General features: G+C 36.7%; 1 protein-coding gene across 2 annotated transcripts in view; it reads right to left on the reverse strand.

Moving 5' to 3' along the window:
* Positions 1–1,993: 1,993 nt before the first annotated feature.
* TMA16 (translation machinery associated 16 homolog) overlaps positions 1,994–19,398 on the reverse strand; it is a 17,858-nt gene continuing 453 nt past the window's right edge. The window contains exons 2-8 of one of the 2 annotated variants that reach the window (XM_029962177.1): positions 18,524–18,636; positions 11,665–11,702; positions 10,787–10,871; positions 9,568–9,716; positions 3,655–3,697; positions 2,558–2,699; positions 2,172–2,262 (exon numbers count right to left, since the gene is read on the reverse strand). In XM_029962177.1, coding sequence (XP_029818037.1) covers positions 2,564–2,699; positions 3,655–3,697; positions 9,568–9,716; positions 10,787–10,871; positions 11,665–11,702; positions 18,524–18,636 — 564 coding nt within the window. In that variant the 3' untranslated portion in view covers positions 2,172–2,262; positions 2,558–2,563. Of the gene's footprint in view, positions 2,263–2,557; positions 2,700–3,654; positions 3,698–9,567; positions 9,717–10,786; positions 10,872–11,664; positions 11,703–18,523; positions 18,637–19,398 lie in introns of both variants that reach the window. The other variant, XM_029962174.1, reaches the window with a different exon arrangement.

Consider the following 19,398-nt stretch of genomic DNA (forward strand, 5'->3'; position numbering starts at 1 on the left):
TATCCAACCTAAACTTACCCTGGCAGAACTTAAGACCGTGCCCTCTTGTCCTACTGCTGTTGTCTGGGAGGAGAGACCAACCCCCACCTGGCTACAACCTCCTTTCAGGTAGTTGTAGAGAGTGATGAGGTCTCCCCGGAGCCTCCTCTTCTCCAGGCTAAACAACCCCAGCACCCTCAGCCTCTCCTCATAGGACTTGTGCTATGTACTTGTAGTCTGAAAGACAAATGTTAAAAAAGAGGTAATTTCAAATACTTGACTACCACATTACCACACAAGTAATTTCTTTTTGTAATGTCTTATTACTGGATTGTTTCAAGGAATACAGAACATCTCATTTTTCATAACTTTGCATGACAATCTTTTTTAAAGCATTCACCAGAATGTCAGCCTGATATACTGTAATTGCTATGACACCTTCTAGTTACCTTACTGCTCATTTTCCTTCTGTATTTTACACACTGTCATGGGAAAGTGACTTTTTCTGCAATGTTTTTACTTGCAATTTCAAAGCACATCAGACCTTCTATACAAGCAAAAATTTAAGACGAACTTCTGAAAGGCAAAATCTGTCAAAGCACTGAAAAACCACATACACCACTTCAGTTCAAATCAATTACCTTGGCTCAGCTTCCACCAGAGTTCAACACCTCAGATTTTACAAATCAAACAAGATAAATTCCACAACTTAGCTCAAATTTAACACAGTTATAAAAATAACAAAGACCTGCCCTGAACTTCAGCACACTTACTTCTAAAACACAAACACAAAGCAATGACATGACGGCCTAGAGATATGCAGGTGTCAGAGGACAAGACCTCTATCCAGGTTTAAGACTTGCAGTCCATCTGAAGATGCATTAGATCACTCACACATGCTTCAGGTCTGATAAATTTATTCAGGTTTCTTCTTGAATTTAAAGAGGACAATTCTATATAACCGAAACGGACTGGTTTCCTAAAACTTGAAAGGATAGCACAAGCCCATTTCGTAAAGAGGAAAAAACAATATACATGTTAGCAGACTTAACACTCATCAGTAACTCTTGCTGCACAGCTATGGAAACACACACCTGGATTGGTATCTGTAAATGAAATCTAGGAAACCCACGTAACTATCTACCATGACAAAAACTTGGCTGTTTAGCACGCAGAAGTGTACTAGGGATCAAGTACTAGAAAGATTATCCACCAGGAATAATTATTGCCACATAATTAACAGGTGTCTGAGCTGTGATTACTACTATGTGTACAAACAGTACAACCGAACTGTGACTTCTGTGCCCAATCCAGTACACACTGAGATGTCCTACTTAATGCCTGCTGTGAAATTACAGTTTTGCATTTGCCCTTTTATCCTCTTTTTGCATTCATCTTACAGTTATTAAAGTGACAATCTGCCAACAACTTCCCTGAAAGACACATTTAAAGGCATTTAAAAAGTTGCTTCATAAAGCAAGCCTGCTATTTAAAAGAGCTGAGCATCTTAATTTTAAAATGCACAGCTTAAGACAGGGGTTAGAAAAAAAATATGGACAAAAAATACAATTAAAAACAGACTGTAGGGACTTTAATTGGCTTCTGAACTGAATTCTACAACACAGTGTAACTCTCTCAAATTCTCTTAGCAAAACATAAAATACTCAGTATCTTATTGAAGCATTTCCAGCTATGTTCCTGAGAGAGATTCTCAGAGAAGGGAAGGTACAAGACAAGAGTTCCTCATGTTTAACTGATTATTGCAATTACCAGCAAAATGTAAGGCTTTCTGACCACAAAGTATTCTAGTCTGAATCTAGATTGTTCCTATGACCAGGGAAGAAGTACTCAACCAGTCAGGACTTTAAGATTAAGATTTTAAGTATTTATTTATATTTAAAAATTTTAACCAATAATATATAGCTTTACCCAGTAATACACTGTTTACTCTTTACTGTTTACTCTTTACCAGAGGTACACAGTGAGATGATAAAAAAAAGCAACTAGCAAAGACTTCAAAAATATAGTTAAATTTTATTTTTGTTTCTAGTGATAATTAAAAGAGGTTTCTTATAATTCCCTTCACTGTTTCAGCTTTCCAATCAGCTGGTGCTCATTAGGGCCACCTCTTCTCCTTTAATCATTAAGGGCACCTCTTCTCCTTTATTCAAGTCTTCTTTTGCTTCCACATCTGCCACCTCAGGGTGACTGCAAGCAGCATCCCTAGCTGACAGCTTTTTCATTTTGATGTTTGGCAGTTTCCTCAGATCACCATCCCATTCTCTTAGAAAGAAAAAGAAAAGTAATGAAAACCAATTACTAATAGAAAGGAAGGAACAGCAGAGTTAGTTCACCTTTCCTCAGAAGATACTAACTCAACTGAGGCTGCTTTTCTAAATTACCTTATCAGTCCCACTGTGGTATGAATAAACACCAAAGATTTAACCTGATTTTTTAAACTACAGAACCTGTAATTTCTCTATGAAAAAATGAGTACTTTCAGATTTGAAAGATTTCTGAACAAAAAATACATGATTCACTATACAAGATTCACTTTATTCCCACAGACTTACTGTACCTTCAGTTACTTTAGGCCACCTGCTTTTAGGTTTGTCTCATTCAACTCCCAGTCTGGTAAGCAGGTTGGAACAGTTTCTTCATCTGGATGCTTAATTTGCAGATCTATTATGCCACGTACATACATAAAGTCCCTCATAAATCTATGGTAAATGTTAACATGTTGAACAACTGACTTCAAGGGGACATAAAGTGTTAGTAAACATTCATTCACATGGTTAAGTATGTTATTTCAAAAGGCTGCATGAAGGAGAAAAGGTTATTTAAAATATAAGTCAAATCCAGTACTCAATTAATAGAATGCTTTCTTGATTATACTAAGTGCACTTCATGGATAATTTTTCTCAAGGGCAAAGGCAGCATTTGCCAGTTACAAGATGTTTTTGCTCTACCAAGGCAATACAACAACACTTCTATCTGATGTCCCAGGTCAAGAAGTCAATAGTGTATTTATAAACACAGCAGTGTCTCTTCCTGGAGATTTTTGGCTTCATTCTAACATCCTATGACCTCAGGCTACGTACCACCCCTGGGAGTTAGTGATATATCATTCCTTGCAATGTAAGCATGCCTAAGCCTTTTTTTCTCCTTTAAAGTATTTCATGTGACAGAGCTGTCAGCAAATATGTTCATGCAGTCTATTACCAGGACATACTGACTTGCTGGCCCGGATGAGCTAGCAGCAAGTTTTGCAGCTCCCAAATCTTTTAACTGGATGCAAGTCATCAGTTTCCTTAAGACTTTCAACTCCTGTATACACATACCAACACTACTTTGATCAGCTGAGGTCAGAATTTTAGGTAAAGAGAAAATAAAATAAAAGAATATTGAAGAAAAGATACTTAAGTTATAGTAACGGAATTCTAACTGTTGAATCTAACTCTTCTGATGTTTTAATAACAGTCACCAGCATTTCGCTTGTAACAGCTAAGAAATGCCAAAATAGCAATGCCATGCCTACTCCACTTTTTCAAATGAAAAATTCTTTGACAGTTTTGCAAAAATTCTTTTTTTTAATGAAAAAAGACTTACAATATGTCAACTTCAGAGACACTGTTTTGCATAAACAGGCTAGCAGTGGTAATAAAAAGAACTTACCTGAAAAATTTGAGATGCTTTCTGTTCATGATGTCTGGAATTTCTAATAGGAATTAAATTAAGTTCTATTAGATGAGTTACATTGTTCAAGTGAGTCTCATTTCAAAGAAGGAAATGTGAGCTAAACAGCTGAACATATTACTTCAGAGGGAAACAGCCCAAGAAAATGAGAACAAGGATTTATATTACAAAGTTTCTAGAGCAATATATAATTAGGAAGACCTCTCCCTGCTAAAGAAAAGGAAGTGAACTTTATACCGACAAACTTCCAGAATGAAAATGTACCTGTTACTGAAAATCCACTCCTGCCAACTTAGTAAAAAAGGGTGCCCCCTTTTCTCTAAACCTACACATCTCAGAAATAGCAAAAAGCACACAAAGTTTCCCCTTAGAAATGTTCAGTGAAGAAACTAGGAACATACATTATTATTTGTTCTAAAAGCATAACTAAGTTCCTCAACCAAGATCAAGGCCTGTTTTAATAGACGTGCATTCACCCACGTAATGAAAACCCCCAATTCTGCTCTGCAGAACTTATTATAAATATGCATAACAGAAAAAAGGTAAAATAAAAAAGCTTAGTTTCAAAACTGACCTAAATATACAAGCCTTACTCTAAATTAATGAGTAATTTAGAATAATTTATGAGTAAATTAGTGGTCCATAAGTATTTTGAAATGTTTCTGGAAAAAATTTCAAAGAGCAGCTTAAGTCTCTGGTGCAAACAAGACAGATCAGCAGAACAGTTAGAAAAGTCATTCTGGTAATTCAAGTAAGAAAATATAAGAAACAGTTAAATACACTTCGTAAAATTTACTATGCAGTACAAGAATATTCATGTGTGTGTATGATTTTAATATATAAACACTGGAAACAGTACAGTAAGACATCAGGCATTTAAACATAACACATTTTAGAATTTAGGATTTAGGATTTTAGAATATACTACTACTTCCTTCTACCTGCAATGAGACAGTCTGAAAACAAAGAATGGCTATTTGATAACGATTAGTCTCACTCCAATTAAATTATAGTTTCCATTGTTAAATACCTGTTCTACGAACAGGGAAACCAGCATTCTGCGGTTACTGAAATGCCTATTAAATACTGCAGTAAATGCAACATAACATTTATAGACACTGTTGGCACCTGTCTCCTCTCAGAAGCTGATGTTCCTCTTGACTGAACAGAAACAAACGTAACAGTTTTAATAACTGGAAGTTTTCAGTCTTCCCTGTTAACAGAAATAATTAACATATCCTCACAACAAATCCGTATTGCTTTTGATAGTAAAAAGAAAGGCAAATACTTTGTATCGAGACCTACAGGACAGACCATTTTGCTTCCTGACTCCTGGAGCAGACAAAACTTCCCTACTAGGTGTACAGTTCATAAACTCATGCAGATTTTTACCTAGGCTGCCAAAGCTACTTTGCCTCCGTTCAGTGTCATTCTTTTTTTTGGTCAGTCTTGAAGTATTGCAAGCGACCCACGTTTAACATCTTCACTAATTTATGGAGATTTATGCCTTAGAAAGCCTTGAAAACTTTCCAGAGTACAAAATACCTCAGTACTGTCTATGAACTATTCAGATTTCACAGCCAGCAGTTTTCTCAACATGGCAGACACTTTCTACCTCTGTAACATTAAATCCACTTTATTTCAGCTTTTAAAATTGTGGCATTTCAGCAACTTTTATATTGTCTTTGAACAAACCCTGAAAATACAGTTCTGCCTTTGTTTATCAGCTTTCTCAAGTCTTACAGTAATAAATGAGTTCATGCTATCAAATGCAGGACTATAGATGATTTTTCTATAACAAAATGTAGCATGGTGATACCTGGGTCACATCTTTGTGGTTAGATAGTCTTTACTATTCAGAAAACTATTCCTTCCTTTCACACTTGGTTATAAAGTTACCAACTGAAGAACAATATATATGCAAAATATTTTGGTAACAATTATACTGGTTTCTGCAGCCTACTTCTCAGAAAAGAGATAATATGATACTGCTCACAGCTGAGCAAGGCAAGGCAAGGCAATATTTACCAAATGCTTGTTTTGCCTGCTGATTCCTTGGTTCTGATACACATCAGTGCCACATTACGTCCATACTTTCCAGTGAAGCCTTGAAACAAAGCTACGGTTGCGCTTGCTTTCTTTGCAGTCCCTTGAACTGCACTCTTGGCAGCAAAGTGCCAAATACTGAAACATTCTAACTCTCACAAGTACTTCTTCCCTTCTCTCAGGTATTTTACAAGGAGCAGTGCCATTCTGTTTGCCTCTAGGACAGAGCTTAGTGATGGGTTTGGCAGAAGTGGCACCATGCTAATTTGGGCCAACTGTCCCAGAAATAGGCTGAGATTTGTATTTGTTCCCTCTATCAAACCACTGATTCAACAAACAGTTCAGTGTTCTTGTCAGACAAAGCAGGACTAAATGACAAGACTTCCAAATGAAACCTTTTCAACTGACTGTTTTGGGAAAGCACTTATTGGGTTTTACCTACTTATGCAGAACCTTTTCCAAAGAGAATATTCTATCAATTTTATCTAGCCTGCCATCCAGGGCTCACCAACATCACGAGAAAGCAGGTATTCTGAAGGGAGAAGATTCTGTAACAAATCAAGATCTGGCACTAAACTGATCTTTACTACTTTGGCAATGGCAAAATTTTTAAGCTATGCTTACATGTGTGTTTGCAATATGTTGCACAATAAAAATCACTGAGTTGCCAAATTAAGAATAGAAGTAGAAACTCTAGTGCCGTGTGTGGCAATCAAGTAACTCTACACTGCACAGTAACTGATTTTCTAAATTATGGTGAATTAATAAAACTTGTTTAACTCAGGTGCATCTCCTTAGCATGCACCAATGTCATGGGTTTTGCTGCTACTCGTGAACTCCTTCATTTGCTTTCAAATGTTGTCACAGGAGCATGTTTTTCTGAATTAAAGATAGAAAAAATGGAAGAGAGAAATATGGAGTTAGTGGAAAAGAAATGAAGACAGTCCTTCAGGGAACAGACACTGGCATTTCTAAGATGAACTATTCAGCAATTTATGTGCTTTAACAAAACAACAGTGAAAAATTTAAGTAAGTATTTTTAATGTTTCTGACCCTTTCAGATAGTTTTAGTTCTCTTTCTTCTGAGGGAGAACAAACAGCCTGTTAAAAAGATGGAAACTGTAGATGCTCTTTAGACAAAGAACCATTCAGTTATCCAAAAATGATCATTACAGAAAACAGCAGCTAACAAACAGTACAGCAGCTACATCAGCAGATACATGGAAATGATACACCTTTCATCTGAATTAAATTGATTTCCTTGTAATGAGAAGTCTTAAGATTTAATAACACTAGTGTGTTTAGTTTTAAAAGCCATTTTTCCTCTAGATTATTATTATGCTTTTAAGAGAACATGCAAGGTGTTTAGAAGCAAATTATCAAAAATGTATGATGTTCAGATGAAATAATTATGCTTTTCCACTAAAAGCATGCTAACTCTGAGTTCCAAATAAGTAAATAAATATCTAGGGTTTCCTTTCATTAGCTTACATATAAACATGTAAGACCTCATTAAAAAAAAATATACAAAAATGTAAACATGAGGAAGAAAACTTCAGTAAAATTAATGTAGATTTATTTAAAGAGTAAGTAAACTAAAAGCAGCTGATAACAAAACTCAACAACCTCACTGATAGACTAAATGTTCCCTATATAGGTACTGTTTGTTTAAAATGGACTAAATTTTCTATATTTTTGGATATCTATCACTTTCATAAACTAATTTTTACATTGCTATATAGAATTAATTTTTCATTTACACATATCTTCAACGGGAAGAGGAAATGGCCTCCTTCAAGAGGAAATGGCCTCAAGCTATACCCAGGAAAATTTGGGTTGGACATCAGGAAGAATTTTTTCACTGAAAGGGTGGTTAAGCATTGGAACAGTCTCCCAAAGGAAGTGGTAGTCATCATCCCTGGAAGTGTTCAAGAAACAACTGGATGTGGCAATTAGTGCCATGGTCTAACTGACATGGTGCTGTTCAGTTAAAGGTTGGTCTCTGTGGTCTTAGAGGTCTTTTCCAACCTTAATGATTCTATGATATAGATAGCATCAAATTTTAGGAGACTTTCATATATGAAAACAATACATATTATGCAGTCTCTTCATAGAAAATGCACATGCATACAAAAAAACCTGAGAATAGGGGGGGAAAAAACCCCAATAAATACTAAGTCAATTATAAAAGCTCCACTCACTACAGCTTCCAGGAATAATAATGAGTTAGAGGCATAAAAGCACTGTTTCCAGCTGATTTCCATTTATGCCCAATCTCTAATTACAGTATTTAGTTGCTATAGTACTTAGCAGCAACTATTTTCTCTGAATGAATACTGTTCTAGACAGAGAGCAAAACCTGCAACAGCTGTGATAACAAATAATGAATGGTTTGAAAGTGTATTTAATATGTGAAGTTGCACTGTGCTCTCTGAATGCTTTACTTACTAATGCTATAATAACCTCAAATTTTGCCTACAATATTTCTGGATTCTTTGTTATTTTTATGTTGTGCTTGTGCATTTGACATCTTCTTCTCTAGTCCTATTGCTTTTTTCTTTCAGCTTTCCACAAAGCAGTAAGGAAAAAAAGAACTAAAACTTAAAAGCCAAAAACAAAAAGATTTTCTACAACTGAGCTATTTGATGACATTCATAGCATCTATTTTCCTATTAATTTTTTCTCCCTCCTTCTAAGAAATCAAAGATTACACATCAAGTCATACAGATATTCCTGAACTCCTCTGCCTCTGCACATTGCACCGCCAAAAATTTAAAGCCATTAGTTTTCTTTATTTGTACAATATAAATCAGGGTTTGCTGGTTTTGGTTGGGATAGAGTTAATTTTCTTCACAGTAGCTATCACAAGGCTGTGTTTTGGATTTGTGCTGGAAATGGTGTTGATGACACAGAACGTTTTTTGTTATTGCTGAGCAGCGATTGCACAGATCCAAGGCCCTTTCTGCTCTTTACCCCATCCCACCAAGGCCCTTTCTGCTCTTTACCCCATCCCACCAGCAAGGAGGATGGAGGTGCACAAGGAGCTGGGAGGGGACACAGCTGGGACAGCTGACCCCAAATGACCAAAGGAATATTTCATACCATATGGCATCACACTCAGCATATAAAGATGGGGGAAGAAGGAGGAAGATGAGACATTCGGAGTGATGGCAAGTGACTGTTACAGGTGAAGGAGCCTGGCTGTCTTGGAGCCAGCTGAACACCTGGTCCATGAGTTCCTCGCTTTCACTCTTCCAATTCTTTTCCCTATCCCAGTGTGGGGGGAGTGAGCGAGCGGTCATGTGGTGCTTAGTGCTGGCTAGGGTTAAACCACAACATAGGGTAAAGGGGAATATGACACACAACCCAAATCTTGCTGTGTTTTGAGTCCAAGCCACAGAACAATGTAGAACTTTCATGTCTTCCACGACATACTTCTACTGTTACAAGGACTGATTATGTCTGAACAATACTGTAGCATAAAAGCTAATTTCATCACTCTACTCCAACATGATTATTGGTCAAAATAAAATACGTCACTGCTATCTCGTACTTGACTCTCCTCAAAACAACTCTGCTTTTTGCACTTTCGTTATCCCTTTGTCCTTCTCCTCATTTCACCAGATTACGGCTGGTTCCCTTCAGTCTAGTTCCAGCTGTCAAATGAAGGTCCAAACAAGACTGCTGAACAGAATTTGTATGCAAGATAGGTGCATTAAATCTCGCTTTACTTTCAAAAATAATGTCTTTAAAAAGAAAAATAAAGATAATGCCTAGAAATTTCGCTTAGAATCTAGCCGTATGAGCAGGTGTGACCACAGAATGATCTCTAATGCTTTTACATACCTATTCCATAGCCCTCATAGAGTTGTCTTTCACGTTCTATTGTCTGCTTGATGACAGTTTCCCGTGAACCATGCTGTCTTCCTTGTCTACCTTTAATACTGTTTTGTAATTCAATCTGCTCCAATTCAGCATTGAATCGACACATATAACTGAAAGAAATAAAATGTATTTATGCTAGATGCAGTCATGCAAAAATTTTGCAAACAGAATTACTTAGATAATCTAGGAAGTTATTTTTAATAATTGTATTTATTTTCTCAATTAGAGATATTTCTTAGACTTGAACAATTACTTTAATCTTTGAAGTGGAATCTCCATTTAGAACTTCATTTAAATCACATGCAGCTTCCAGAAGGATTAGGTTTTCTTATTTGCCTTTTTTTTTCAAACTGTGTTTGCATAAAACAAAACTTCCTCATTATAACAGTTCCCGTACTTTGGAAGACCAGTGTTAAATCTAAGTATTCCTAACTTTTAATTGCTGGATTTTACCACCTCATATATTTTAAAGTAAAATTCTTCTTTGGCATATGTTCTGTATCTTTTTGCAGACTTCCAACCCAAATGCAAAAAGAAAGCTTTCCTGCTTTTGCTGTATTACTAGTGTTGATGAGCATGGAGAACATGCTGTTCATGAACACTGTAGAAAATATGTCAGAGCTTCTGAAAGAAAACTGATATAGTACACCTGGGTAAGAATACGTATCTTATGTTATTTAGCTAGCAGGTGAAAAATAGTGACAAGCCACAGGTACATATATCCAGCAGCACAAAAATTAAGTCAGATTTTTCTTAGCAGACAATTTTCATAGTTCCTGCCCTACAAACTGACCCACCTTGCTACTGTTTAATCTTCTCAGCAAGGAAAATTAAAGGAGTAAGTAGTATGAAATATGTGCATTCAATTGCCATGGAATAACAACTAGGAAATGTATGCCATTACTATTGTCCAAATAATTTAGAGTCCTCCACACACTACAAACTAGATATACTTAAATAATTTAAAAAAACCCCACAGCACGACTTATTAATTTTACTGTGAATATATATATCTTTCAATATAGAATTAAATGTCAGTAGCAACAAAATCAACTACTTGATATTATTAATAGCAGAATATAAAAAATCCTTCTCTGAGGACTTCACAGATGTTATTTTAAGAACATTATTTTTAAAGACAAATCAAGCTTTTTAATCTTGTTTTTAACAGCAGTCTTACTTTTCAATTAGTTCACCAGCTTCCTTCTTTGTGTACTCAATTTTGTCAGGGTCAAGGTGGCTTTGAAACCATTGCAGTTTTTCTCCTACAAGAATATATTTAACATTAATGACTGTATCAGCACTGTAGCACCAACACAGATTAAAGTTCCTCAAATTTTTTTAAATATCCCCCCAGTTTTTCAAGACTTTGAATGGCATCATAGACTCTCTGATACTGTAGGTACCAGGTATGAAGGCAGCTGTAATAGAAACATTCTCACATCATTTCAGATGTATTTTATACCTTCCTTACAGAAAAGAAAAAAAAAAAAGACATTTACTTGAAATTAGTGTTTAAAATATCACTATATCAATTGCTTAGGAAGGCAACTTAGAAAGAGGAAAAAAACAACACAATGCCTGAGTAAAGTTCTGATCATCACCATTTTTAAACAGTTAAATTGAAAAGGTGCAGTGTCAATCACATGGAAAAGAAAAATATTCCAGGTTGTCTCTCAAAGTTTTGAATTTACATGCTAGCCCAATGTGTCTCTTACCCTACATATATCATCTTCATTTACAAACAATTAAAAATAGCATGGAGACAAAGTACAATAAACACATGTACACATTTACAAAGAGTTGTTTGGTCTATATTGCCTTGTTGTCATGTACAGCGACCAAAGATTAGGCTATACTCAGCCCAAGATTCAATCCTGTATAAATTACTTGAGTGAACATGTCAGCTATTTTAGCATTTTCAACAGTCTATTTGAAGACTGCAGAATCAGATTATAGAGAAAGAAACTATAACTGGACTATTTATAAAGTTGGTAAAGCTTAGAATCTATACTAAGAAGCTGCATAGTGTATTCAGTAATAGAAGTTTCTGCTTACCAATGATACTTAAACGCAAAGCTTTGTCAGTCTTCAACCTAGCAGAGAAAAAACAGGTATGTCAGCCAGGAACGAGTGCCATACAGATAATTACCTTTATTTCATTCCCCAAAAAATATTTTTTTTTAGTCACAATGAAAGTCAAGGTAAAATTTCAAACAGAAATATTTTCCAAATTGCGAACAATGTAAAACTTATTCTGTTTCATCTAAAAGATATACTTTTTGGTAAAACTACTATCTGAAATTTGTCCAGTTTATCTATTATGCTAAACAGTTTGTTGGAAGAAATAAGGATGCAAAACTTTCCTCAGAGCAGAAAAAAAGGAATTTCACAGAAGAGCTGCATTGTAACAATTTCCTTAAGTATTTCTGATATTCTGCTGGTATGTTTAATGAGTTTGGAGATGTCAATGCACTGCATTCTTGCAATCAAGCATGCAATGTGAAAAATAGCATTCTATTATCTAATAAGCTTGTAATCATTAAAGTTTGTGTTAAGAAACCAAAATTAAAAACTTTATAAAACCTATCTCAAAGTATTTTTAACTCCACCTCCACCTCTGGCAGGATACTCAAGGCCTTCTGTACTCTATGGGATGTGTGTACACAATTCTGTTTAGGATTCATTCCCATCCTATTTAGCAGTTCTCAAAGAAGACAGGTAATACTGTGCCTCACACTCTTTTGTCGTGAAGGTGTCAGATTCAATCTGCAGCAATGGATGTTGCAATTTTCTGTTGTTTCCAGAAAACAAGTAAATATGAAATTTGTCACTAGAAAAAATATCTTAGCCATGCAAGTTCAGTGTATTCAAGGACCCTTGATAAAACTGAATTTTTATTATTATTAAATAGGAAACTCATAAAGGATGAAGTAAATCATAAAGGATATAACTGACAAAGAACAAATAATGCCAAAATTCATCACAGTTCAAAACTGATGTGCTCCTTCATTAAATTTCTTTTACTCTATAGAATTTACCTGAAGTAAGACACAGAAGTGTGTCACCTGTCACAAAAACTGGAATCAAACGATAAACCCCTCCTTTCCAGACACAATCATAATTTAGTCACTTGTCCACAAAACCACATTATTAAAATAAAGATTAGTTTTTTCAAGAAGTACTTTAGACCATCTAAAAGCCACATAAAAGCAAATGCACAGCATGTGTTAGCTGCTAAGAATTCCACTAATACATTCAAGAAAAGCCTTTTTTACTTCTATAGATACCCCACCACCAAGGGTTTTGCAGTTTGGCATACCTGCCAAAAAAAAAATGACAACAAGCTAGTGATTAAATAAAGTATTTTCATTTTAAAACAAAAATTACTCTTGCTTGTGTGGGTTAAAGGACAGACCTGGATGAGACTGTAAAAAAGAAACAAAAAAAGGACTTAGGAGTCAGCTATTTTTTTAGAAGCCTTCAATAAAAGCTAGGGCAGGCACCTTCAGAGGACCTACTGCAGGGAGCTTTGGATATTAGCAGCGACCAAGGAAAGGACACATACTCCACCCAGTGGAACTCCACACCAGCAGTCCCTGCTGTGAACTCTCCATGGCAACACTGCCAGCCGAGCACCTCTGCAAAGCGTTGCTATGGAGAAAACTACGATGCCATCTAGAAAAGCTGTGTACATAGAATCGTGCCATGGATCTATGTTCTAAACCACTACACACTGTCACCTGCACCTGCTAGGGTCACTAGATCATGTATTTATGAAGGCAGTGAAGTTTTTCTTCTGGAAGAAAAACCTTCAGTCTCCTGGTGTACACAACTTATTTCAGTAAGAGAAATAAAGACTGATGGGCTCGGATGCTGCCTTATTATAGTTTTCATAAAAACCTCACCTCACTGACTGCCAGAAGACAATAGCATTAACAGGGAGGCTAATCAAATAAGGTGGGTCAAAGAAACTTCCTCTCATCTCCTTCCACACAATGAGTAGTATCTTTTGCTCAAGGGAAGGAGAGGGTAGGGACAGGGATACAATCTTGTGGCAGGCTGTTGCTTCTGGATGATTTTCTCTTCCCCTCGCCTCCCAAAAATCATCTGCTTAGGCACTGAGTATGAATGATTTGTGGTTTTCTTGATGTCTACTAGGTACTTAAAATCTCCATGCTGCTTCAGCAGCTCTTTATCTCAGATATTGTATTCAACTGTTCTACTCTAAATAATAACAATAAATATTTCCCAAATCAGTTTACCCATCATATCCACACATACAAACGTCTTCTTTGGCTCTGAAAACTATGATAGGTTTTTCATTAAGAAAAAAATAAAATAAAAATTCATGGTTGACAGGACGTATTTTGTTATTTCAGATTGCTAAATACATTCCATATTTCTCCATACACATGTCCACTTTTGTTAGCTTGGTTAAGCGTCTTAGGATACTTCCGTATGAAAATCCCTCTATAAGACTTAAAATTTTTGATTTTTGCAGTTCATTTTTTTCTGTAAGCAAAACAAATAATTTTAAAACCTAACATTTTTTCAGTTCCTCATGAAGAATCTGCAAGACCACCTCACAAAGCATGACTGCTGCAAACAGCACAAGTAGAAGCATAGTGGGGCAAGGGAGATTAACAAGGTAGACAATGTAAAACCTAAGGAAAATCAAACAAATAGCTCTTCAAGGAGATATTTGAAGGTTATTGCTTACTCCCAAGGGGTCACTCCATGTCCCTCTTTCACTGTAAAAACTCCTTAGCTCTCATATTTCAGAGCATGACAGTATTAGACTGGTATACTGGTAACGAAAATCCTCAGACTCCTAAAGAAATTACAACGTATGCACGATAGAAAGGAGGGAAAACAACAGAAAAAAAAATTCCAGTGCTAGATTAGCTTAGGTATGAAATCCTAAAGTGTAGAAAAAGCAGTGTTCTACTGGCACCAGTGAACCAGATTTTGCTGTCTCATAAAAACATCTCTGTAACTACTTAACAGAGCAAACAAGTCACCTAAAGGAATAAGGTAGATTAAGAGAGAATAAACTGGTAGTAATATACTGGAAATTGCTGCTGCTCATTAGACCTTGAAGGAACCGAGAAGGAAGAGGGATGCAGGCAGGAAAAAGATGTAATTCAAGTGAACAAGACTTAAGATTGCAGTCAATTTTCCAAAAGCAACTGGTCTGTCTCCTCTTATTATGGTCAAGATTGGTCTTTTGTAGTGCAGCCAGTTTCTGGACAGTAAGCTTATTACTGCTGTCATATTTCATTAAGAATGCTTGCAATGAAGAATATCTGGACAACGGAAGCTGTAAAAGACTTGTGCAACATAGTGAAGAATTTCTCCCTCCTTTTACCCAGTGCTGCATTTTAAGTATTGAAATTCCTTGTGGATAATGTCTTCCCTTTGTTATTATTTGTTTGGGCAAAAGATACTTGAATATGCATCTAATAACTACATGCAATTTTCCTTCCTGTTAACATAAACGGCAACATTTACAGTAGTTACTTCTTTCCCTCCAACATATAGAAGAAAAGTTAATAATAGAAGCCTAAACTGTCTCTAGACAAGTCTCTCTCTCCTGTCTCCAGACAAGTACCAAAGGAAAAATAAAAAAAACAAACAAAACTAAACCAACCAAACCCAAAAGAAACAAACCACACAAAACCAAAGCAAACGTTGACTGATACTTCTATAAAACATTCTCACCCTCCAGTAACATGCCATTCCAGGGCTTCCTACACCCAAGGTAATACCTTTATATTGAACAGAAATCAGAGAAAATGCACATATGTTCAAAAAGTATTACTGCACAAATTTAGCCAATCACAGAGCATTTTCTGGCAAGGAAATCCACAGCTTAATTAAAATAATACAGATGAACTCTATGAACTTCCTAGATTCACTACTGCCCTGATCCATATTTTTCATGCTGCAGAAGTGCACTAGCCTGCACAGAGAAACTATCCCCTTTACTCAGGGCTGGTGAGATCATATTGAGAATATTGCTTCCAGTTTTGGGTCCTCCCCAACTTCAGACAACTTATTCTATATAATAAGAAGCAAGGTCAAAAAGTACCAGATTTGTAAATGGGACTGGGAAAATAAATTCTGTAGATTACAAGGCAGCTTCTCCTATTTAGTACCAAAAGATTTATTAACTTTCCAACCAGAGAACAGGACTGTGTTCAAGAGAAGCAATTTGGAAAATTGTTGCAAGACATTTAATAGACCTGTAGAAGCAACGTGGAAGAACAAAATTGGTGTGGGCTACCTCATTTTCCTGAGTGTAGGAGTGGAAAGCTTTCCTCCATCCACAGCATCAGAAATTTATTTTGTCTTTTTCAGAGCTATGCAAAACAAATGCAAACTTCACCACTATATTACAAAACTGAAAGCTAAGTAATTACACTAAAAGACTTAACACATGTTTAACTCCCAAAAAAAGAAACCCTGATAATTTAACAAGCTGATCATTAAGATAATAGAGATTCAAAAGAAACTGGAACCCTTAACAGTCTTTTAAAAACACTAGGGAAAAAAAGAAATCAACACTATTCGTATCTTTCAATTTAAATTGCTCTTCAAGCGAAGACAGGACAGAAAATAGAACATAGACAACTGGAGGATGTTTTTAATCCAACTAATTTTTAAATGTATTTTTAGAACAACACAACAAAAGTGATCTACAAAGTGTAGATCTGTGAACAACACTAGTTAATTGTTTAGAACCCAGAAGCGTAAGATGTAAAAATCTTATTTATAGATAGACCACTTTACTATCACAGTACACTTTGGATGGTCCAGACTGACACACTACTCTTGGCAAACAGTTTCTCTATGCAAACTGAAAGGTTACATCTTTTAGCATCAGCCTGGAGGCCTCACACTTGAAATAGTAAGGATTAAGCTTCCTCAAATACAACAGTAACAAAAGGAAAACTAAGGTTAATGTTACTAAACGGAGCCGGGACTCTGGTAACAGAAGACACGGAGAAGGCAGAATTACTGAACGCCTTCTTTGCATTGGCCTTCACTGACAAGACCAGCCTTTGGGAATCTCTGATCCAGCAGACCAAGGTTAGAGAAGGCTGGAAGGAAGACATTCCTTAGGTCAAGCAGGATTGGGTTAGAGAACATCTAGGCAAACTTGACATCCACAAATCCATGGGTGCTGACGGGATGCATTCACGAGTGCTGAGAGAGATGGCAGACCCCATAGCTGGTCTGCTCATGGTCATTTTTGTAAGGTCATGGCGTGAGGAGAGGTGCCTGAGGACTGGAAGAAAGCAAATGTCACCCCAATCTTCAAAATGGCCAAGAAGGAGGACCCAGGGAACTACCAGCCAATCAGCCTCACCTCAATTCCTGAAAAGGCAACGGAGCATCTCATTCTAGAGAGCATCTGTATCCACAGGGAGGACAAGAAGGTGATCAAGAGTAGTCAGCATGGATTCACTCGACGTAAATCATGCTTGACCAACCTGATTGCCTTCTGCCTGGATGGATGAGGGAAGAGCAGTGGGTATTGTCTACCTTGACTTCAGCAAAGCCTTTTAACTTTTTGCTGTTGCAAGAGGATCCAAAAGCTAACAAAGCCCTCTAACAAGAGACATCAACACAGGTGTCCATATCAGTACAAATCTAGCTACAGATGCTATCATTAAAAGATTTGATTGAGTGTGCCATGTTGTACTGAACAATCAGTACATCACTCCCTTGCTAAGCCTTCTTGTTCATGTTCTTCTTTATGGCAAAGTCACAGATGCAAGCACTAAGAATCAAGTGAGATCCAGTTATCTTTTGTGATTAAGCACTCTGAGTGGCTGTTATGGTGCAAGGTGAGAGAGTTAAGGGAAAAAGTGGTCAGTTTAGCACTAGGAAAATAATCTACAATAAAAACTTAAATTCAACAGTCAGAGAGCACAGTCAAAACACGAAGCAGCAGTAAAAACTTCTTGCACATTAGGAAACTGCCCAATCCTCAACACATGCTACTTGTAAATTCTCACAGCAGCTCTGCTGGAGGCTACATGACACTGCTGTGCTAGTAAAGGGGCCCTTTCTAATTAAAGCAACCCTACAACTTTGCTCTGGATAAGGTTGTACATCAATCCCAACAATAAAGTTGCACAGTCTCTGTACCAGGAGTTTCCAGTTTAACACCTTCAGACATACAAGTATTTGGGATCAGCTCACATGGCCCATCCACACATTATACTTTATATGGTTTATACAGTACTATGCTACACTTTGACAGAAAATGCATTAAGTTACCTTTAATAACTTTCTAAATAAAACAGCCACAGCATAACAACTACCAAGCTGAGAGAATGTAAATTAAAGGCCAGTGTTCCCCAGCTATCTTTTCCCTCTGTGGGAGGGGGAGGTAAAACTTAAAAGCAGAAAACCAAACTTGCCAAGGAAGAGCTGGAAACCACCAAAGAGCAGTTAACTATTCAGCTTTATTCCGAAGTCTCTCTTCTGCTGGAAGGTTTCTAAGTTTTCTTTTCTATAAACTCAGCACTTCTATAAACTCAGCTAGATCCTTAGGAGGATTCAGTTCTCACTGAACTTGAAGTAAAGCCAAAGCAGGTGACTAACCTTCATTTGAAACCACCAGCATTGTGCTACTCAGATTAAAAAAAGCAAAATACTGCGATAACTAGAAACCTACCTTGTAAGGACAACACCCAAAATCAAGTAGCAGAAAAACTTTGTAAAGGCTGATTTAATGAATGTAAACCTGTCAGTTCACGTGGCCCAGCAGTAGACTACAGGCCTTTCTGTTGTTATATCAGCATACCAGTCTGCTTTTCACTACCACTCTGCTTCCCCAAACAAAAAGTATCCTCTGTGATATCGTTCTTTGGTCTGTACACAGATTTTGCAGTCAACTTACTTTTCTTTCTTTTCCTGTTTGTGTACTTCCCTTGCAAGCTGTGCAGCTTTTCTGCTGTATGGATGGATAACTTTCTTCTCTTGCTTCCCTCCTTGGGTTTTTCGTAACTTTGGCTGAAAAGAAATCAAAGATACTATACACTAACAAAGTCAAGTAAAACTAAAGGAAAGGGAAGACAGGCACATACATCATGATTCAGACTTAAAAGGTCATGTATCGATGTCCCAGAAAGCACTTATCAGTTCCATTCTCTCCAACAACAAAATTAGCTGAGGTCAGTACATGCTGTAACAAAACCACTAGGGCACAGAAAACGCTGTAAGAAATCTTACATAGTGATTACTCTCCAAGTACCTATTCTGTAGAAGTCTGCAGGTAGGAAACTAAGATTACCTCTCTGTACCTTTTCAGTAAATGTCCCCATTCAAGCTTCTATCAGACTGTTGCATCTGGGTTTCTGACAAAGGCCATATGCAATTTGTACAGCATAAAAAAAGGGATTTTCTTGCCCCTCCCAAGAGACCCTGAGAATGCCTCACACCAGGGAGCAGCCAGGGGCCTTCCTTTCCTAGCCCTTCATGGCACACAGAGAGGGAATAGTACTCATAAATTTCAAAACCACTGTAACACTACTTTAAGTTACGTTACTTTTTGGTGGAAAAATGTCTGAACAGCACTGAAAGGCTTTATGAAATCATAGGCAATTTAACTGCGTGCTAAAGAAAACACACGAAAGCAAGGAGGTTTTTCCTGCATCGCAATAAATGGCAATCAATAAACGGGACACTTTTAGTACCTCCTATTACCTATGTTCGCATCAGTGCTTAGGGCTGCGGAAAAAAAGATTACGTCAAACACAAACGACCCTGAATTCC

The sequence above is a fragment of the Manacus vitellinus genome, unplaced genomic scaffold (genome assembly GCF_001715985.3).
Source record: "Manacus vitellinus isolate BGI_N305 unplaced genomic scaffold, ASM171598v3 scaffold_0_pilon, whole genome shotgun sequence".
Taxonomy (NCBI): Eukaryota; Metazoa; Chordata; class Aves; order Passeriformes; family Pipridae; genus Manacus; species Manacus vitellinus.